This window comes from Dipteris shenzhenensis, chromosome 12, assembly GCF_047967505.1.
Source record: "Dipteris shenzhenensis isolate YYH24624 ecotype China chromosome 12, Dip_SZ_1.0, whole genome shotgun sequence".
Taxonomy (NCBI): Eukaryota; Viridiplantae; Streptophyta; class Polypodiopsida; order Gleicheniales; family Dipteridaceae; genus Dipteris; species Dipteris shenzhenensis.
Genome location: NC_141607.1, coordinates 6,534,752 through 6,556,338, shown reverse-complemented (window position 1 = coordinate 6,556,338; position 21,587 = coordinate 6,534,752). Strand labels below are relative to the sequence as shown.

Genomic DNA, 21,587 nt, shown 5'->3' with positions numbered 1-21,587 from the left:
TTAGTTCCTTTCAGCTTGTACGACTGTCGTAGGATCTTGAGTTTTAAATCTCGCGAGTTAAATGTAATAAGAGTGTGACGTCTACGATGACTAATGCGGACTGCTGTAGCTTTGCTATCATCCTCAGAGTTTTCAGGCTTATCATCCTCATCTGTTAGCCAGTCAATGCTAGGCGGTGCTTCTTTATCATGTGCTAAGGTTTCACTAAATGAATTCTCCTCATTGCACCATCCAGGCTGTTGGATGCCTTATTTATCTTTGCAATACCTATCGAGATAGTTAGTATAATGTATCCCACTCAAGCAGGTAAATGCCCAGCCCAAAGACACAGCATTGGAGTGCTATAAAGCATGTTTTCAGATTCTTGCAGGGTACTCAATCTGTGTGTCTGTATTATGCCAGGCGGGGTGACTTTGACATTTATGCTTTTAGTGATTCAAACTTGGCTGGGTGTTATGATACGAGATACTCTACTAGTGGAAATTGATTCTTTATTGTGCGTTTTTTGCATTTCTAGCTTGAGCAATAAATAATCCACTGTTGCAACACCATCTTGAGAAGCTGAGTATAGGGAATCATTACAACTTTAATAGAGTGTGTAAGGCTAAGGAGATTGATGGCAGATCTTCGTTTTGGTTTGTAGCCATCTACTCCCATACTCACTAAAAGTGCTAATGTTGTGGCACAAAACCGTATATTCATGCACACATGAAACAAGAGATACATTATTCTCTTGCTAGAGAGAGATTAGTTTGATATACAGTCCTAGACATTAGAATGTTGTAAAATTTTGCACCTAGGCTCTATCTAGAGAAAATGTTGAAGCTTTCTACAAAGCTTTGGGCTTACTTCCATTTGATAAAAATTTAATTAATTAGGGTTAGGGTATAGGGTATAGAGTTCAGGATGTAGTATTTAAGCATGGTAAAGGTATTTGCAAAGTTTCATGACGATGCCTTACATATAATCCATAAAGGGGGTAGGAAAAGAAGGCTAACTATAATCCATGTTTGTGCAAGGATTTAATGAGTTTTTTGTTTTGAAAAATGTTCAAATATTGGCCAATGTGTGTGTAGGGTGTACCTGGGTACCATGCAAGGCCTTTTTGTATCTGGATCTCCAAATATGCCATGCCAATATGCTTGTCAAAATCTCCCTAAGTATCCATAGAGGCATGTGCAGGTCTGTAAGGTGAATCAAAGAACATCATCTAGAGAGCATGACTGAACTGAATGTCGTTGAGCCAAGAGAGCCCAAGAAGATTCATGTCTCTCATAAAACACTTGGGGCCTTGAAAGAAAAAGACAAGCCAGTAAACCCCAGGTCATGAAGAAGGGAGATGGTGTCAAGGTTCTCAATAAACTAGCAATCCTCTTCCTGATGATCCTCGCTTGTTTACAGTCCCATAAGCAATGACTCTTCAACAGAAAGGCAACAAATACAAGTAAGTGCCTTGAACAAGGACCCCCACTGGTTCATTGTAATCCCTCCATGAGTACAATACCAAATGAAAACAACGATTTTTGTATTCGTGATGACAAAGTTCTAGAGATTCTTCCAAAGGGATTTTTTAAGTCACTAGAAATCTGAAAATTCTCCCAATGAGGAGCCTTAGGCAGCTTCTTGGCTCTAAAGATGCGCTGGAACTTCCTAGCATTACGAACCGTGTAACGAAAGAAGGGAAGGCTCTTCTCTCCTTGCCTTGGATCAATCCATTTCCGCTCTCCGAAGTTCCACAGCAAATGCTGTATGGGGACACTTTCGTAGAGTCAAATCATCCATGTACCCAAGGGATTGTGATCTGGCTAGATACCGTCCTGATGCCAAAAAACATTGCTCCACATGACCCACAATCCTGATAGGCTGAAATGCAATATTCATAGGAATATCATCCTTAGGCGTGGACAACCTTGCCCCATAATGAACATCAAAGACCAAGTTATCCCTGTTTGCTGATAGTCATAGTCCTATGACTGGCAGTGGGGCCCCTGATCTCATAAGGCTCCAAGCCAAGTAGAGCTAAAGTGAGGCTTGGGACCAGCATGAATCCAATCTAAGGGTATGGCTACATCACTCCACTGAATTCTCCCTTCCCTTCCTCTGAGGTGACTCACTACTTGGAGTTGACGATCATCTAGAAGGTTTTTGAAATCCTTCTAGAAACCACAGAGGAAGCAGGACCTCTCTCCAACCTAGACCACTAGGAAATATGTCTCGCAACTTATTGACTTAGATGGGGTTTTACAGAGTGATTCGATGCCGTCATATACATAAATATAGATTTTTATGCCTCCTTTTTGATATGAGATTTTGACACACAGGCCATAGATGGTGCCAGATATGTTGTATGGTAGTGTATTCCTATGTTGGTGAAACCAGATATGCAGGCCACACTAGATGCACCTTTATAATGGATTTGGGCACCCTAACAGTGTTTTCCTGTCCTGTTTGATATGTACAATTCATAGAACTCATGTTACATGACCAACATAGAGTTCAAGACTCTCCTTGCCCTTCTTAAGGGCAAGTGCCGAGGTTCGTATGGGCTTACCTTCTCCTTTTTTAGTTACTTTTTGGGATTTGATTGGGGATCACATTACGTCAGCCTTGCAAGGCGTTTGGGACTCTGGTGAGATGCCATAATCAACTATAGATTCTCATTCTCTTTATTCCAAAAGGGGGCAGCCAGAACTTAGTGTGTCAGTGGAGACCGATTACTCTTTTAGGCACTTGCTACAAAGTTCTGACGAAAGCGATCAGCCTACACTTGCAGCTCATGCTCCTAGATCTTATTCGTGACAGGAGCATCTTTGATAATATTTTTTCATTTTGGGAGACTTCTGAGTAGGCTATGCAGAGCAGCCAGAGATAGGCCACTCTACTCTTGGATATTGAGAAAGCTTATGATAGGGTAGATTGGGGTTTTTGGAGATTTTCAGATGCATGGATTCGAGGGGTATCCTCCTTCTACAGATCAGCCCATAGCCAGGTGGTTATTGTTGGGGTCAGGGGATATAGGTTCCACATTATTACATCAGTCCGCCAGGGCTGCCCTCTAGCTTCGTTCCTCTTTATATTCATGGCTGAAGCGATGAGCATCTATATTAGATCTCAAGCTGATATATTTGGCTTGAGACTTTCCCTGAGATAGGATGAAGAACTTTTGGACAGTGGGCTGACAGAGGATATGGCTGTTTATTTGGATGCAACGACACATACACTCACTTCTTTCAGGACAGCCTTGGAAATATTTTGCACTGCTGCGGGACACACACATAAATTGGCATAAATCCAATGGCTTTTGGATCAGTGACGAGGACACCCCTGATTGGAGAAAGGACATTGGTTTCACTTGGGTTCAAAGGGGTGTTCTTGTCAGGTATTTCGGGTGCCTAGTCGTCATGGGTATCTCTCCATACAACAATTTGCGCCGGTGTTGGAGTCTATAAGGATAAAAATTATCTTTTGGAGTTCAACCAAGCTTGATCTTGCATCCAAGGTTGTGGTGGAGAATCAAGTTTTGTTGGCCACTGCTTGGGTTATTTGTTCTTGGTGGTGCCGTTCTAGTGAGCGTATCACTTAGCTCAAGAGATTTGTAACAAATTTTCTATGGAGTGGACTTTATGGCACACCAAATGCCATAGCTAGGGTGGCTTGAGAGATATTGATCCTCCCCAGAGAGGAAGGTGGGCTCAACATCATAGATCCAGATTTTATAGTGCAGGGCCTTGCTCTACAAGAAATTGCGAGAGGACTTATGCTACAACAAGTACCGTGGAAGGATTTCTTTATGTGCAACATGTAGTCTTGTACGCTAACTTCAGGGGAGATTGCAATTACAGTATCAGATGGACTTCAAGTCTCCTTCATCCCCTCTTATGGTTGCTATCCTGAAGGCTTGGGCTAGCTTTAGGATTACTCTTGAGACAATTCCCCCTTTCTCTTGTGACGAGATAGATAGACAGCCTGTCATGTGGAAGGACCGCATACTTGATGATCATGGCAAATCACATGGTGCCTCACACTACATGCAGTGGTCCAAGTGGGAGAGGGGTATTGCCTCCACAATGGGGTCCTAGAAAGCTTTTAAAAAGCTTCCAGAGCCCCTTAAGGTCCAATCCGAAAGTCATCTTAGAGGGAGCACATGCAAAATTTAGCACATTGATGCAGCCATTTTAGTGTGTTGGATGGAAACAGATGATATGCCTATTTCATGTTCCACTTGGATGGGCGCATTCACTGGAGCAGGCTTTTTTCTACAAGTTATTGCGGTCTGTGGTGCAGATGAGGATGCCCTGGTCTTTGTTGTCCTTGTGGCGTGTGGCAGACTATCCAAATTGATTGATGATGTTTTATTATAGAGTCCATTTCAACCGGTCAGGGTTATTGGATTGGTGAATGATGGCTCAGACACAGAGTGGTACTTAGACCCACACCCACGTCTTATTACCCTGGGAGCGTGGAGATTGTAATTTTATGGGAGTGTTCCCGTAAAGTATTTGCAATGAGATCCACGGGAATGGGAATGGATTAATGGATGGCACCGAGGAAAGAGGCGACCCTTCTTTCGTTACACTGTTAGTAATGCCAGGAGATTCCAGTGGAGCTGTAGAGGCTTGAAGCCCTATAGAGCACCCGATTGCGAGTGTTATGACACTTCAAGTGACATACAAAAGAACTTCGGGAGGAGACTTTGGAAATCCTACAAGAATAGAGAAATCACTCTATTCTTTTGGCTTTCTATTCATAGCGGGATTGCAGTGCAGACCTTTGGAGATCCAGGTTCAGAGCTGACTATACTTGTCCTCAATTCCTTTCTGTTGTGGAGTCAGCTCAGCATTGCCTTTGGGATTGCAGACATGCAAGGACTATTGGGAAGGTGACAGCCAGGATTTCAGTACCTTTATTCGTTGCCCCTTCTTCATGACATAGGGCTCAGTTGCTTGGCTCTCTCTCTCATGGCCCCGGATCATGTATGAGAGACATGACCCATCTTGGGCTGTATCATAGAAAACTTTCTTTCTTGTTTGTTATACTGGCGTCATTCCGGTTTGTATTTTGCTAAGTGTACTTTGTCGTTTGCATTATTTCAATTACATGGGGATGCTTGTTACTGAAGGAACTTATGATAAAATGGAGGATTTACTAAATAAAGGCATTCATCCTGTTGACATTTTGTTACTATTGGCTTCTTCTAAGAGAGACACGCCAAAGATTGAAGAGCTTATGTGAGCTGGCACATACTATAATTTATGTATGCAATGTACAGGGAAGGATCGTGCCCAAGAAGATGGTGTTTGGCAACTAATATTGTCTCATTTTAAAACAGCTCGTTGACTATTCGTCCCCATTTAGTTGAGACATACTCTCTAGATGATGTTCCTGCTTCACCTTTTAGAGTTGTAGATGGTATGTGGACTCTTCTTGGGAGATACTGGTGAGCATATTACAGAGTAGCATATATGGAGAGCTAGATGCATAGAGGCATTGGATGGATCCCAAGTCCACTCTTCTTATACCTTGGCCAGTATATGGACAGACAATATACATACATTCATGGCCATCTAGGTGACCATGCAAGGGCCTCACGTGCAGCGTCTGCTAGGAGAGCTATATTTTTTAGAGAATGGGAGGGCTTCCCTTTCTTCTCTGAGACTACTAGAGGGTTGAGATGACATTTTCAGCCTCAACCTTGGTTTTTTCATGCACCGCATGATATATTTCTGCCTTGAGCTTTTGCTCTTGTGGGTTGTGTTCATACGTAATAGAAGTCTTTTTTATGAAAAAACAAAAAGACAGCAGTATCATCAGCTAACTCACTATCCAAGAGCTCCTTATCCTGTCTCAGGGAAAGTCTCAGCCCAATAATGTCTACCCAAGATCTCAAAAATATGCTCATTGCTTCAGCCAAAAATAATATATGAAGGTGGCAAGAGGTATTCCCTGGCAAACTGATCTAGAACTCTTAAACCTCTCTCCCTGTCTCTTGTGATAAACATGTGGCTGTTGGCTGATCTATACAAAGAGGAAACCCATCTAATCCAAGGATCTGCAAATCCAAAGGATAGAAGCCTACTCTCCAAAAAACCCCAATCTACTCTGCCATAAGCTTTGTTTATAGACAGGAATAGAATGGCAAGCTGCTGGCCACTCTGCCTAGTCCAATGTGAAGCCTCCCGAAATGAGAAGATATCATAAAAAATGCTTGTGCCATGCACACCAATTATTATAAAATTGAAGGCAGTGGCCAATGTATTAATCGGTTAGGAGGGTCAGGGCACTTTTCCTTTTGAAGTTCCCCCCCAACCTCAGTTAGTGGTTGAGTTAATTAAGCTTTATGTAAGTTTTAAGCCTGGTATGGGAACCTAGGATTTTAGGGTTTTTTCATGCTGCCAGCCATTTGTAATCTCATTCTTGCAACTTCTTTTCTACAGAGCTCCACATTTTTGCTTGCTCCACGATTTCCATCTCTCATAGGGCTGACCAATGCATGAGCGTGAGAAGCAGCAGCATGAAGAAATGTACCATGCAGATGCTAATACAGCTTAGTTCACCTCGAGGTTCTTGGAGGCTAAGTGTAGGGTAGTGGAGCTCCAATATAGCAACTTTCTTCTGATGCTCTCCATACATTGATCGACATGCTGGGTGGGGATCACACTCCAGCTACTTTGCATCCCAAATATGTGGTACTGATACCTGTCTCTATCTATTCGGAATCCAAGCTCAATCCACCATCTTGATGTATCTATATCAAACCCCCACCCAAAATCCTATGGATTTGTGCCAGTAAATGAGTGTTCTTGCTGTAAGGCAAAAATCCTCTGAAGTTGCCTTGAAGCATTGTAGATTCTTGAGAGAGGCCTTTAGAATTATGGCTGTGCAGTCTGCAAGCTGACAATTGAGAAGCTGCTCATCGTTTGATCCTCAATTTAGATTCTTGAGAGGAATATGGCTGTGTAGGACGCAAGCTCACAATTGAGAGGCTCCTTGTCGTTTCCGATGGGAAGAGGAAGTCCAGTATCTAGAAAATGACTCACTGCCTCAGCTACGAAGAGATGAAGAAAGAGGACAAGAAGACAGCCCGTGGTAGATATATTTGTACATGTGAAATCTATCTCCTCTATCACCCTAAACGAGAACCTGGCTGAGTCATAAAGAGAAGAAATGCCTACGATTCACGGCTTAGAGAAACCCATACATTGAAGAGTTGCTTCCAAGAAGCCCTAGTCCACCTTATCATAAGCCTTCTCAAAGTCAAGCAGAAGAATGGCCAAGGGTTGATGATTCTCCTTTGCTCACTCCACCACTTGCCAAAATGACATGGTGTTATTAAATACACTTCTGTCCTATACAAAGCCTGTCTGAGCGTTGTATATGATCGAGGAGGAGGGAGTGAGGTTTGAGGCGGCTTAGTGCCTTGGCGAGGATTTTATAGGTAGTGTCTAGAAGAGTAATAGGCCTGCACTGGGAATAAGGGATCCGTCTCCCCGTTTGGGGATGAGATGAATGGTTACTTATTATGAGGGAGAGGAAGCGTGATGTTTTGTGTGAAGGTAGGTAGGTGCAAGATGAGGCAAAACTAAGGCAATATGGCCCTACAGACGATAGTACGGATAGTAGAGAAGCTGTACTGCCTGTATGGACAGGGAAGAACAGTGAAAGTACAGAAGGGGTGATGGGGATGCTGACGGAGGTGCACAGAAAGTATGGAAGTACTTCTGTACAGAAGTGACAGTACAGAAGGGGTGATGGGGCTGTTGATAGAGGCATGATGTGGCAAGTGGTGAGGCATATTTTAAGATGACGAGATGTGGGAAAGCTAGGTGAGCAAGAACAGTGATGAGTAGATGGAAAGGCGATGCACATGGGAAAGGGTGCTGATGGTGAACAAAATAAAAATGAGACTGCAGCAAAGGAGAGAGAGGTTGCGTGAAGGTGACGCAAGGAGGTGAGGTAGTAGGAGGCAAGTCAAGCGGAGCATCGTGTGGAGTTGAGAGAGCTCCGAGATGACTTCGGCAGGTAATCGAGATTTTTCCCTGCTTGTCTGATGTGCTTCTGATGTATCTAAGCAGTTGGATTACAATACTCCAATGAAACTATTACTAGCTCAGGAGAGCACTGGCCTGGTAATGCAAGTGCAAAGATGAAGTACGGTGAAGGATTGGCTACATAAATGAGACTACCAATCATTTTCCTTCAAGGGGAGGCGTCTTGGAAACACAGTTTTTTGGAAAGCATGCTTGGAAATTCACATGTTGCTCCCACACTTTGTGTTGATGTTGCCTTTACCTAGTCTTTAATATAACAAGTTTGCCTCTGATACCTGCGAGAGTTTCACCAACCATGAATGCCCAAAAGCGAAATGATGCACAAGACTAGCTCGTAAAGTGGAAAACTGACAATCAACGAAAAAGATGGATCCCTTCTAATAAAAGCTGCTGCCCAAGGAGCCTGGAGTATGAATTGTATAGAGTGGTCTCCCAAACCATGCTCTCCTGTTGAGGTTTTTTAATAAATCGTCATATCTGTCATCTTGAGAATGCAAGCCACTAGATGAAGTGAGAGGGGGTGCATTCTCTTCTTATACCCCTCGGGGGAGGGCTGCCTTTTTATGATTTCAGAGAATTTGAGAGTGACTATGAGAATGAGATAATAGACCTATAGTTTTCTGTGAGACCTCCCTTTCTTGTAAGAATTCTATTCTAGTTAATACAAATTCTTCTATACCTTTTATCTGAATTTCTTCAGTAGTTGTTTTTCTGGTTGATGCAAGTGCAGAATTCTTTCAGACATGAGAACAATTGCAGCCGATTGGATGGGAAATGCATCAAGGTTGGATTCTGATCAAGAATTGAATAAAAGAGGTAATGAGGACGGAGCTGTCTCCTTTCATCCTCGGCCTGTTGCCCCAACAGCTGCTCAGGTTCTGGCTTCTTAACTTGAAATGACCCTCTCTTCTCTAAATTTTCGCTGTTTGTGCATGGTGCGATGGTGGTTGTAACCACAGAAGAAACGTAGGTTGGTAGCTATCTAAAGCTCAAAATTTGATTTGTCCTGCAGCTTCACTGTTTGCAATTTCTGATACACGAGCTTGTTTCGGGGAATACTCCAAAAAAGGGAGTGGTTTTTTTTGGGACTAATGATCCTGAGATTCCCTCTGGCGACTTGCGACTGTTAGAAAGTTACTTCAATAAGCTAGCATTTTTTCCCCACATATTAGATTTCAGAGGTATATTCTGCACACCCTCCCACATTGCAGTAGAAGTAGACGAAAGAAGCAGACATAGGTTAGGACATATAAGACTTTTGTATTAAACATACACTCTTTTTCTAGATTGATAATTTTGTGAACAATATTATACAGAGGCTGAACTGATTGTTTCTGAAGAAACAAAATTTGATAAATGAGGGTTAAATCCATTCACAAGATTTGGCTCAATTGGTTGTCCCCCACATGCATTTATTTAACGTGACATTGCTTGATTTATGAATATTTGTAAAATTGATACAAGAGAACTCGTCTTTTGAATTTCGGTGATCTATCTGACTTGTATGTACTTAGTAGAAGATTGTGTTCTACACTGAATGCATCCTCATTGTATTTTTCTTATTCTCAGCAGTACAGTGGTTTTAACATGACCTTTTGATGTTCTTGCAGTGACTTTAGCACACCTTACTGATCTGGGATTTTTGTGGTTTAGAGAGTTCTATTTAGAAACTTCACGAGTAATTCAGGTGAGTTAGCTTGGTTGGATCTGTTTGTCTTTTTGTACTGCAGTCATATATATTGCAAGAGTGTATTAGCCTGAAAGGGCCACCTGGACTAACAGTTCTCAGATGGAATGAAGGGCATTGATGAATCTCCTTGTTTTTTGGGGTTTTGAGTGTTGATTAATGTCCGTGATTCAGACCAGAATGCTTGAAAGAGTTCAACATGTGGGTTGATGACTTCTAATGGTTTTCATAGCAAGATATCAGCCATGGTACAATGAATACAAACTGGATCTTGATTACCAGTTGATTGGATTAGATTGGCTGGTTCTTTTTTCCCAATAGACTGAGAGGTATTGTTTCTAATTAAAAATGAGATTAAATGTCATAGAAAATGTTAAATTCAATGGGACTTCTTTACGATTAGTTGCAAACATAGTGATCGTATTTAATGGAGAGGATCTCGGACTGAAGATTGTTTCAACGAGTACACAGTTTGCAAAAAGTTCGAGAGAGAATGTTCTGTGTCTATACTTCTGTGAGGTATTATTTGTGCAATTTGGAAAGACGAAAAGCATAGGAAAGCTCTAAGATATCGCTGCACTTGGCTTGGGTTGGGCGCATGTGTTTCACCCTTCCAAAATCTAAAAAATACATGCTAACGCAGAGAGGGTTTGGATGGCTCTCAGATCTACCCTTCACACACACTGGCTAGTATTTGGACAATACTGTACACACTTCGATGGCCAGTTGGGCAAGCATACAGAGGTCTTCCCAGGTGGATTCTGCAGGCTTCTGCTGCCAGGAGGATGAATTCTCTTAGGGAGTGGAGTGGGTCCCTGTTTTTTTCAGAGTCCACCACAGGGTTGGGGTGGCACTGAAAGCCTCAACCTTGGTGCTTTTCTAGCTCTATTTGAGGAGCATGCTTTTTGCCCGCCTGGGATTGTTCGTTTATGATGCCTTGCATGATGTATTTCTGCCATGAGCTTTGCTCTTGGGGTTTCTTTCATACTTCATAGAAGTTCTCATTAAATTTTCTTTTGTTAAAAATGTGAGTAAAGGGTGTGAGCAAGGTGAGCATGAGTGTGAACAGAAAGGAGGGCAACGTTAGTTGTATTGCAAGAGATAGAAACAACATACAAAACTAGGGGTTTTGTCAAAGTGACAAAACCCTAACTAACCAACCACTAACTACTAATAGTAGTTGGGTATCCTAACTGCGATTAAGAGGAGAAATCTCTAATGAGGGAAAAGTGTCCCTAACCCACTTATTAGTCATACATTGGTCACTGCCATGAATTATGCCGATAATTCCAACACCCCCCTGCAGTGCCTATGTGATGATGCACAAAGAAAAGATCAATCACCAAAAGGAGATAACTTCAGGGCATTGCAGAATGCCTCAAACTTCTCACGTGAAAGTGCTTTGGTGAAGATGTCTGCAACATTGTCATGTGTGGAGACATAGATCATACCGATCTCCCCCGCTTGCAACTTCTCTCTAACATAATGATAATGAACCTCAATGTGCTTCGTGCAAGCATGAAACATAGGATTCTTGGCAACTGCAGTAGCACTCTGACTATCAGTGAGAATAGGAGAAGGACCCTAGATTAGCCACTAAACGACGCAGCCAAGCACACTCAATTGTTGCCGTGAAAGCTGCCTTTACTCAGCTTCACATGAGGAGATAGCCAGTGTAGATTGTTTCTTGCTCAACCAAGAAATGCAAGCATCACTCAAAAAGAAACAATTACCACTAGTGGACTGCCTTGTGTCATAATCTCCAGCCCAATGTGAGTCACTATAAGCACGCATTTGCAAGTCATCCCCCCTAGGAAACATCAAGCCATAAGACTTAGTGCCTTGCAAGTAATGGAAAATGCATTTTACAGTCTGCCAATGCATAGTCTTTGGGCTGTGCATGTATCTGCTCACTTGTGAAACTGCAAACTCAATATCATGCCGAGTATTGCACATGGAAGTGGCCATGGGCTTGCAATCATGTATCATGAACCGATCCAAAAGCTTCTGCACATACTTGGATTGAGACATAATAGTGCCACGTCTCTCTTGTATGAAGTGGATCCCCAAATAGAAATGAAGCATGCCCAAATCTGACATATCAAATGTGGCTCTCAACTCAGCCTTGAAGTGTGCAATTATTCTTTCATTAGAACCTGCGAGCAGCATGTCATCTACATAAAGAATGATGACCAAAATATCCCCCCCAATCCTTCGTCATGTAGAGGGTACTTTCAGTTGGACTATTACTGAGACCCTTGCTGGTTAGAAAGGCATCAATCTTTGAATACCAAGCTCGTGGAGCTTATTTCAGCTTATACAAAGCCTAATTCAGCTTGCATACTTTATGGGCTGGACTCGACACCTCAAAACTGGGAGGTTGCTTCACATAAACCTCTTCCACCAAGTCTCTGTTAAGGAAAGCTGTTTTTATATCCAACTGATGTACATGCCAATCAAAGCCTCGATTCAGTCCCGTTCCTCCACAGGCAGTGGAAGATGTGGTTGGAGTGGAAAGGACATAAAGTCAGGTTGCCAAATAAGTTTCTCATTGGCTGCTCCAAACTCTCTAGGAGAGTAAGCTTCATGCTCCTTTGCGTGGCAGAACTCGTAGTGCATCCAGCCATGCAGAGGAGTCACATTTTTTGGATTCAGTTTGTATTGGTGCACTTCTGGATGAAGAAGAGCCTGACTCTTTTGAGGAGGCTCAAGATAATGTGCATTGGATGAATGCCATGAACGATGAGTTGCAGTCCATTGATAAGAATTAGACTTGGAATCTTGTGGATTTGTCACGAGGAAAGAATGCCATAGGTACCAAATGGGTTGTCAAGCTCAAGCGAAAGCCAGATGGGTCTATTGACACCCTGGTCATGAAGAAAGGGTGGTGGGCAAAGGTGCCGAAGATGCTAGCAATCCCTTTCAGATAATCCTCGCCTGTCTGCAATCCCATAAGCAATGTTGGAGTTAATTTCACCACAAAGTGGCAATTGGACGTGCATAGTTGGCCCCAAACTTAGATTTCCACTGGTTATGTGCAATTCCACCATGAATAGAAAGCCAAAAGAATAGAGTGGTTTTTCTATTCTTGTGGAATTTCTAGAGTCTCTTTCAAAAGATTTTATGCAAATCAATAGAAATCTGAAAATTGTCCCAATGAGGAGCTCTAGAGATTCTCCAGCCTCTGCAATTGATTTGAAACGTGTTGGCATTACTTACAGTGTAACGAAAGAAGTGGAGGCTCTTCTCTCGATGTCCTTCATCAACCCATTCCCACTCTCCTGGATCCCACTGTAATACTTTATTGGGGATCCACCATAGAGCTACAATTTCCATGAACCCAAAGGCCAAGAGAAGTGGGTCGGAGTTTAGGTACTACGGAGAATCCAATCCATACTCTATAAAACCAATGACCTTGATAGGGTGGAATGCAAGCTCAATAAAAATATCGTCTGAAACACATCCCTCCAAAAAATGGCTATTAAATTTGCTATCTTGATGACTAACAGTACCAGTCTCGGTAGTTATACAATCTATAGACATGCTCCACAAATAGCTTTGCTAATCTGGGAGTTTTAACCTCTTTATTGGTTAGAATAAACTAAGACATCTTGGTAAATTGATCCATAATTACCCACATAGCTCGACAGCTTGCCTCCGACCTGGACATGAAAAACCAACGCATCCTAATGTGGTGTTGGCAAAGCAATAACCCCAAACCCGTGAGAGCTCCCATCTAGGTCGAAACATGAAATAAGCATATCATCTGTCTCAATCCAATCCACTTGAATGGCTGCATGAATCTGTTGAATCCTCCTTGTAATGCTATTGATATATGTATGAACCTTGGCATATAAAGTCCAAGGTGCCTGCTTTAAACCATTTAATGCTTTCTACAGCCGGCATCCCTTATTTTGAGACACTTTTACCTCTCTACAAATCTCAGTGAAGGAAAACCATTTTGGGAGTAAAAAAGTAAGCGCTTGGTCCAAGGGACTTGAAAGTGTGAGCGGGAGCACTGCCCCTCTAGTCTAGTCAACGAAACGTATCCTCTGCTTAGGCGAGCCTGCATCGTTGGACTCAGTAAAAGAGGTCCGGAAAAGAGAAACCCCAAGTATGTGTATGACGAGACAATATCGATCGGTGACTCATCAAAAGTGAACTGCTCCCGATGCATAGCCACCCGAGATGTATTGAAGATCATAATCTTGTTTTTACCAAGGTTGAGCTTCAAATGATGGGAGTCACAAAAAGACTATAGTGCATCTAAGTGTCTCTGGAGTCCCTCTGCTGAGGCAGATAGGAGTACCACGTTTTCTGCGTATAACAAGATCTGAATCAGAGTGCCAACAAGAGAGCATCCAATCCCCCCTAGTGTTTGCATAATTGTCTCAAGCTCGTCGAGGTAGAGGCCAAATAGGGTTGGTGATAGAGGACACCCTTGTTTGACCCCAACAGTACTCAAGATCTCATTTGTCCATCCGAACCTTGTCCGAAGTTTGCTTGAGACTCTCGTAAAGGGCCTTGACAGCCCAAATGATCTCCTGATCACAACCAAACTCTTGCAAATGTCCAATGAGGTGGGGTCTTGGAACCGTATCAAAGGCTTTGTGGAAATCCACAAAGCAACAATAAACCCTCTGCTTCGGTCCCCTTGCCTCTTCAATGATATATCTGAGTGTGAGAATGTGAATGCCCTCAGGCTCGGTGAACAGCGTAGCTGCTCTTTTGAGCGGCGCTGTGAGTGTTTACGTTTCAAATTGGCATCTTTCTTGGAGGCCTCGTTGCAAGCTTTTTTCAAATCTTTTCAGAGCACCTCATTCTTTCACCTAGCCCGAGGTCCCCGTCCCTCTCCTCAGTTGGTCCTTGGTCTGTGAGCTCTTTTCAGCAGCCTATCCGCTCAAGCAGCCCTTCTTTGCTCCTATTTCTGCTGGCCTTTTTTGGTTTTTCCCTTTCCCTCCCCTCCCTTTTTTAGTAGTGGAGTTCTTGGGCTTTGTTTTGGAGGAAGAGAATGTTGGTGATGACCCTTGGTCTTGCCAAATGGGCTTTAAGGCAGGACCCTTGAATTTCCTAGTTGTTAATGTTCTCTTTTCTCATGACAAGCAACAAGCAGTTCATTGTCACTCCAGGACAAGCCAGTAGTGGGCAGAATAGTTGGCCTCATGCCCATGAGGAGACATGTGAAAGATTGGATTCATGCGAGCTTGGCACTAGAAGGGGATCACATTCAAGAGGTCACCATGTACGGGAGAGGTGCCTTCCTCAGCCCAGAGGCCCTTTTGGAGATGATTCTCCTCGAGATCCTCAAGGGGGGAATGCTTCGACAACGTTTGGAGATATCGGGGTTACTAGACTAGTATCTTCATTGTAGGCAGATGGGCCACTTATTAGCTTGGGATTGCGCTAGAGGCCAAAGCCCCCCTTCCCCCTTTTGAATTTCCCAACTGTTAATGTTGTCTTTTCTCTAGTTGACAAGCAACATGTGAAGCAAGCAAATCACGGTCACTCGAGGACAAGCCAGTAGTGGGCATAATAGTTGGTCTCACGCCCTCAAGGAGAGAGGTGAAAGATTGGATTCATGCGAGCTCGACACTAAGGGGATCACATTCAAGAGGTCACCATCTATGGGAGAGGTGCCCGGAAACCCTCTCGGAGATGATTCTCCTCAAGACTCTCGAGGGGGGGATGCGTTGACATCGTTTGGAGATATCCGAGTTACCAGACCATTATCTTCATTGTAGGCAGATGTGCCACTTAGCTCGGGATTGCGCTACAGGCGAAAGCCCCCCCCCCTGAACCCTTCCCCCTTTTCGCGTGCCGCAAGATAGATAGAGATTGTAGAGGGAGCCGCAAGAGGATAGGACCTAGTGGCCCCACAAGTAGCAACAATAGCAATAGTCTCATACTCCCTTGGTGGAGTCCTCCGAAGTAAAGTTGACTAAGGTGGGGAAAAAGTTGCAAGTGGGCATTGAAGAACCATAGACAGCGCGCTAAGCGTAGGAAGAGAGCGTAGGTAGCCTCACTCCTGGAAGTATTAGTTGTACCCCTCTTCAAGTTGCCCACCACTATCTTCGGAAAGCGTGCCCTTTATTTCTCCAGCAGATGTCTCCCATGGCAGGGCTTTTGAGCACCCACGTACCGACGTAGAAGTAGCAAGTTAAAGAGCACATGGACCCTTAGGGTCTCCATGTGCTTGATATTATTCATGAAATACCCTCCTTTAACTTGGGACCCCATGTATACCCTCCATCAACTTGGGACCCCATGTGCTTGATATAATTCATGACATTGGATCGGTGTTGTTCAAGAGCGCAATATCTTGAACATCTTCACCTTTTTGGGAGGAAGTGGATTGGGCTAGGGAGGAGTCGTAGCCTCTTCCCCTTCTTCTCTTGGATTTCGAGAAGGCATATGTCAAAGTGGAGTGGTCCTTAGAGGGTACCATGTAAAGATTGGGCTTCTCGGAGAGGTGGATCAAAGGGGTTTTAGTTCTTTGTGCAGAGAGCTCCAGTGAGATGATATTCGAGGGGCATACGGTTATGGTCAATTGAATCATACCAAAGTAAAAGGCCATACAATCATTTTTGGGGGACAACTCCGAGCAGAGTACCCTTATGGACTCCAAATACATTCATTTTAGAGGGACTACTCAAGGCTGAGAACCATTATTGACTCAACACAAAAGTAGATAGCATATAGGGCCTAGAAAGCCCAAAAATCCCTGTCATAATGCTTGTCAAGAGAGAGGCTGTGAACCTCAGTTGTGGTTGCATGTATCTCCTTAGGGGACTCTTGAGGTTCGGCCTGGTCTTCAGCAATAAGATTGGCATGGTACTGGATGTGATGGTTTTCATCAATGAGGGCTGCCTTTCCATCAATTGAGGTCTCTCGAGCACTGCAAACAGCCAAGACCTGATAGGATTAGATATGACTTTAATTGTACCAAGAGAGGATGAAAACCAAGAAAGCCCTAATTTCTGAAATTCAGGGTTTTCAAAAAGTAGGGTTTTCTGCTGTAGGTCAGAAAAAACAGTATATTCCATGAAGAATGGCTCAGGACAGCTCCAAATGTCCTCAAAACAGGTTGAAATCTTCCAAAGCAACTTTGGAGCAGCTTAAGTGAAACCCTAAAATCTGTCCTTTTTCGAACTTTTCTGAATAGTCGACCTGTTGAAGTGCTCCTATAGGCGGTTCCAACAACTAGTCGATGGCCCGTGGTGCTCCAAAATGCAGAGATAGGTCGGAAATGTGGAAGGTGGCTCATAAAGACACTCCGAAGTGCTGAAGCAGGTCAGCGAAGTAAAAGTTGGCTGATGTAGATGTGCTAGAGACCAAGAAACAGCCTAGAGGTGGCTATGCAGCAGCTGCACATAAGACTCGATGGAATGCTCTGACATGACATCGAGGAAAAGCGCCTTGTAATGTGAGCCGACAAGCAAGCAAAGAGGCTGTCAAGGACGCCTAGAGCTTTTAAAAATCCTAAATGGAGGTGCTGGGCTGTGGAGAGGCTCAAGACATATGCACATGGCTGAAATGAGGAGGCAGCTAGGGGCGAAATGAACCGGCTGACAGCATTGGAGGCACCAATACTCTTCAATCACCAGAGGATCAACCTTATCGCACAGCTTTGCTCCCACCTCTACTTCCTACACTGATTAGGGTACAAGCTGCCAAACCAAAGGGCTCTCGAAGAAGATGTGTGCCAAGAAGTAAAAACCAAGGAAGCCACCGCATGTGAATCCCCGAAAAACTGCTTCCAGCTCTGGGCTACTATGAAGCCAAGAGTTAGGGTTAGGTCCGAAGAGGATGATGACGTGGCAAGTTGCTATGACAAGTTAACCTGCTCTGATACTATGTTAGAAACATGGGGCGAGTGAGAGAGAGAGAAAGAAAGAAAGAAAGAAATTTTATTAAAGGTCCACGGAAGGCCATACATGGCCTATGGTACACAAAATCATCCGAAAGGAAAATACATCATCAACGATGCGCCAACTAGGTGGCCTCATCGTAATACCGCTAAGATGCCAAAAATGGCTACAAAAATCCTAGATACAAAATGAAATGAAATAGAGTACCAAAATTGCCTAGATACAAAATGTAAAATATGGAATATGAGGAACATCGTCTTCCCTAAGGGGTCTGTGATCCAAAGAAATGATGGAAGTCATGGCCATCAACCATGCCTCCTGCCATGAGTGTGAAGATCTGGGCAAGTGTCAAATGGGCTGCTGGCGGTGCCAAGTCTCCATGGAGCAATCTCCTCCGAAAATCTGCCATCATCCTCCGTCGTCTAGAAATAAAGCGACGGGTACGGCCTCTGTGTAAGATCATCCTGCGGTGCTGCCGGATCATGTCATATGTACATCCTCGGGGTGGAACCATCGGTGCTCTCTGGCAAGATGGGCTATCTCTGTGCTCATGGTCCTGCGCCTCGTCCTGCTCCTCATGAATAACCAGGTCTCTGACAGGGATGCGACGGTGCTCTCTGAGGAATCTCTCTCTGTATCTGGTGATCTCCCTGATGAACAACGCTAAGCAATACTGATCCTCATACTCCATAATCCGAGAGAGAGGTCCAAATCCGTGCCCAAATAAACAGTGAAATCTGCCACGGATCTCATAATATAAAGGGCATCTGCAAACAAAGTGCTCCTCAGTCTCCACCTCCCCCATAGTGCAACAAGGGCATATCCTAGTCTCTCGCCTGGGTCTATGTCCGGTAGCTGTACGACGCATCCGAGAGAGAGAGAGAGAGAGAGGGAGTGAAGAAGTGGTACACAAATGTAGATTCCATGAAGGCTTTCATTAATTTATCATCACTAAATGTGACAAGTGAAGTACAAGCCTTATAGGCTACACACTCACACACATGCATATGGGATAAGTCCCATAGTGACACATGGCACTCACACATGACTCATACAATGACTAGTAGTAGATCTCCTAGTACCATACACCAACACATCACATCAACACACTCTTTGGCTATGATATCTTCAAGAGATATGAGGATTATGCCTGTCAATTGAGGGGGGGGGGAGGGGAGGGAGAGACAGAGAGAGAGACCGATGGGTCTATGAGACTGGAAGAAAATCTGACACAATGAGCAAAAGGGTGGAGCTATTAAACGAGCTTCCTAACCAAGCGAGGGAAAAACTATGTAGACAGAGTCAATGGTATCATCATACATGTCATCATAGTCATACACATCCATCACTGGAAACATCATCCCCATGGGAGATAGAGTGTGATTCAATACAATACAAGACAGTTCATCACGGAACGTCAGGGTAAACTCGATGATGCACTAGGAGTGTAGGCAAGAAACCTGTGATAGATCGATGTCTGCTATCTGGACCAGTAGTCCGTCCTATCCTCTTGGCAGCTACACAACTCTTGACGAGCACCACAGTAACCCCGGTCCGCTGCTCCCCAGGTTTGAAGATAGAAGAAATGTCGGTGATGAGTGTGATCTGTCCATTTGTCCTCTGTCAAGTGTGTTGCATCTCGATCTCGGGGTCTTTGTCTCTCCTCTTGTCTGTGGCTAGGGGAACAACATGCTCTGACAAGTAGAACTGCTTGACCCCCTGCTCCTCTCTCAGAGGAGAGAGAGAGAGAGAAGAAGAAGAAGAAGAAGAATATATCATCGTCCTTTGAAGACCAAAAAATCGGCCTATGGGACCTGAGCAATACAAAATCTCTCTCAGAGGAGAGAGAGAGAGAGAGAGAGAGAGAGACGTATGAGAGAAAGAGAGATATTAAGGTTCACTAAGACCCTTGCTGAGAGAATTTATTAAAGGCTTCGGAAGACCGATGGGTCTATGAGACTGTGAAAATCCTGGTACAAGAACGAGCTGTGAGAGTATCCACACCAATGCAGAATGCAAAAAAATTCAAAATGGTAGTACTAAGTATAACATAGTCATGTCAGTGGTCGACTACATATCAATCTCATCATCATCATCAGGACATCAGGGTGGATGAGGCAATGGAGGCATAAAATCGGCGATAGAGGGTTGTCGGTTGCTCACGGGAGCGGCTGACCTTCAAATCATGAGACTCACAATAAGATTGTAGTGCGTCAAGGTGTCTTTGGAGCCCCTTTGCTGAGGAAGACAAGAGAGCCACGTCATGTGCGTAAAGTAATATCCGGATTAGCGTGCCCACAAGAGAGCAACCTACCCGACCCTGTGCCTGCATCACTTTCTCGAGCTCGTCAATGTAGAAGCCAAACAAGGTAGATGATAATGGGCACCCTTGTTTAACCCCGATAGTGCTCATGATCTCGTCTGTTCATCCAGATGCTGTCTGGACTCTGCTTGAAACTCGCTCATAAAGTGCCATGACAGCCCAAATGATCTTTTGGTCGTGACCCAAGTCCTGTAGGTGTCGTATGAGGTGGGCTCTCGAAACAGTGTCAAATGCCTTGCAGAAATCCACAAAGCAACAATAAACCCTCTACTTCCGTGCCCTCGCCTCCTCAATGATACACCTGAGCGCGAGAATAGGGTCCATGGTCCCATGATGCCGCCTGAAAACGGCCTGTCGGGCTGCTTTGAGTCCTCGATACTCCGCAAATCTGCTGACCTCAGAATCAAGTACTGATGCATAAATCTTGGACATGACATGTCCAATCATAATGGTCCTATAGTTCTCGAGGTTCATGGGATGCCCTGCCTTGTGGATGGGTGAGATAGTGTTGATGCTTCAGGTGCGTGGAAACCCCAAGCAAACAGCTTCATTAAATAGCTTGGCTAAGATCGGGGCTAGGAGGTTAATCCCATATGCAATGAACTCAGTGCATAGTCCCTCATGATCCTTCGCTCGGCCATTATGAAGTTTCATTACGGCATCCTTTACCCCCCCCTAGTGAAGAGGGTGCAAGATGTGGGGCATGGCATATGTGATAGGTTAGGGGCTGGCTGATTTGGGATATCATAGGGGACCGTCCCTCTAGAAATCTCCGCTAGAAGTCCTTAGAGTTGTTACTGAACAGAATGTTCATTAGCTCCTCCTCGTTATTGCGCACGAAGTCAAGTTTCTTCCTGTGTACCAGACGACGGTACGCACGTAGCACCTCTGGTTCGCTCAGAAGGCTGTTTTTTGTTTCGAATTTGAGCTGACCGTGTAAAGCCTTACACTCATCATTGTACTAGCTATTACAAGGTACGGTCCGAGTTGGTAGTGGGTGGGTGGAGTGGGGGAAGGCGTAAAGAGCAGGCTTGTGTAGTGAGCGAGTGACTAGGGCAGCACGGTCCTCTAATAGGGGTATAAAATCAATGTATGGGAGAAGTATGTATAGACAACCAGAGTAAGTAGGTGAGTGATCGGGATCAAAGTGTATATTATGGTAGGTGGAGTAAGAACTCAATGGGGTAGAAAGTGCTGTGCGGCTGGGGGTAGAAATGCTAAAGAAAAGATAGGTATGATCAGCCCCTGGAGGGAGCGGTAAAGTCAATGATGCGAGATGTGAAGGAGGGGATCCCATGATGTAGTAGTCCACAACACTGCAACCTCCCCCATGTGGAAAGCAAGTCAAGCCACCTGATGCGGGCCATCTGTCAAGACCATTATGGATAATGAGATCATGCATCCTGCTGAGGTCTAATAGGGTCTGCCCATAAGATGTGAGCGGTCCTCGTCTCTTAGCCAAAACTCGTAGCATACCTGCCTCCTCAAGGTCAATGTCTGGCAGTAGAGTGGAATCATCCCTGAAGTCGAGGAGTGGTGCTTGACGATCGCCTGTCCTTGCGTTGAAGTCCCCAACTAGGAGGACTTCCGCGCGGCTAGAGAAGTCAACAATGGACTAATAAAGAGTGGCAAATGGGGATGTGTGTGTGTGTGAGAGAGAG

General features: G+C 44.2%; 1 protein-coding gene across 2 annotated transcripts in view; it reads left to right on the top strand.

Moving 5' to 3' along the window:
- The window catches only part of PIR121 (transcription activator), a 312,434-nt gene that overhangs the window by 171,722 nt on the left and 119,125 nt on the right, over positions 1-21,587 (top strand). For both annotated transcript variants that reach the window (XM_087382159.1, XM_087382158.1), the window contains exons 15-17: positions 8,779-8,923; positions 9,061-9,229; positions 9,659-9,735. In XM_087382159.1, coding sequence (XP_087238285.1) covers positions 8,779-8,923; positions 9,061-9,229; positions 9,659-9,735 — 391 coding nt within the window. The remainder of the gene's footprint in view (positions 1-8,778; positions 8,924-9,060; positions 9,230-9,658; positions 9,736-21,587) is intronic.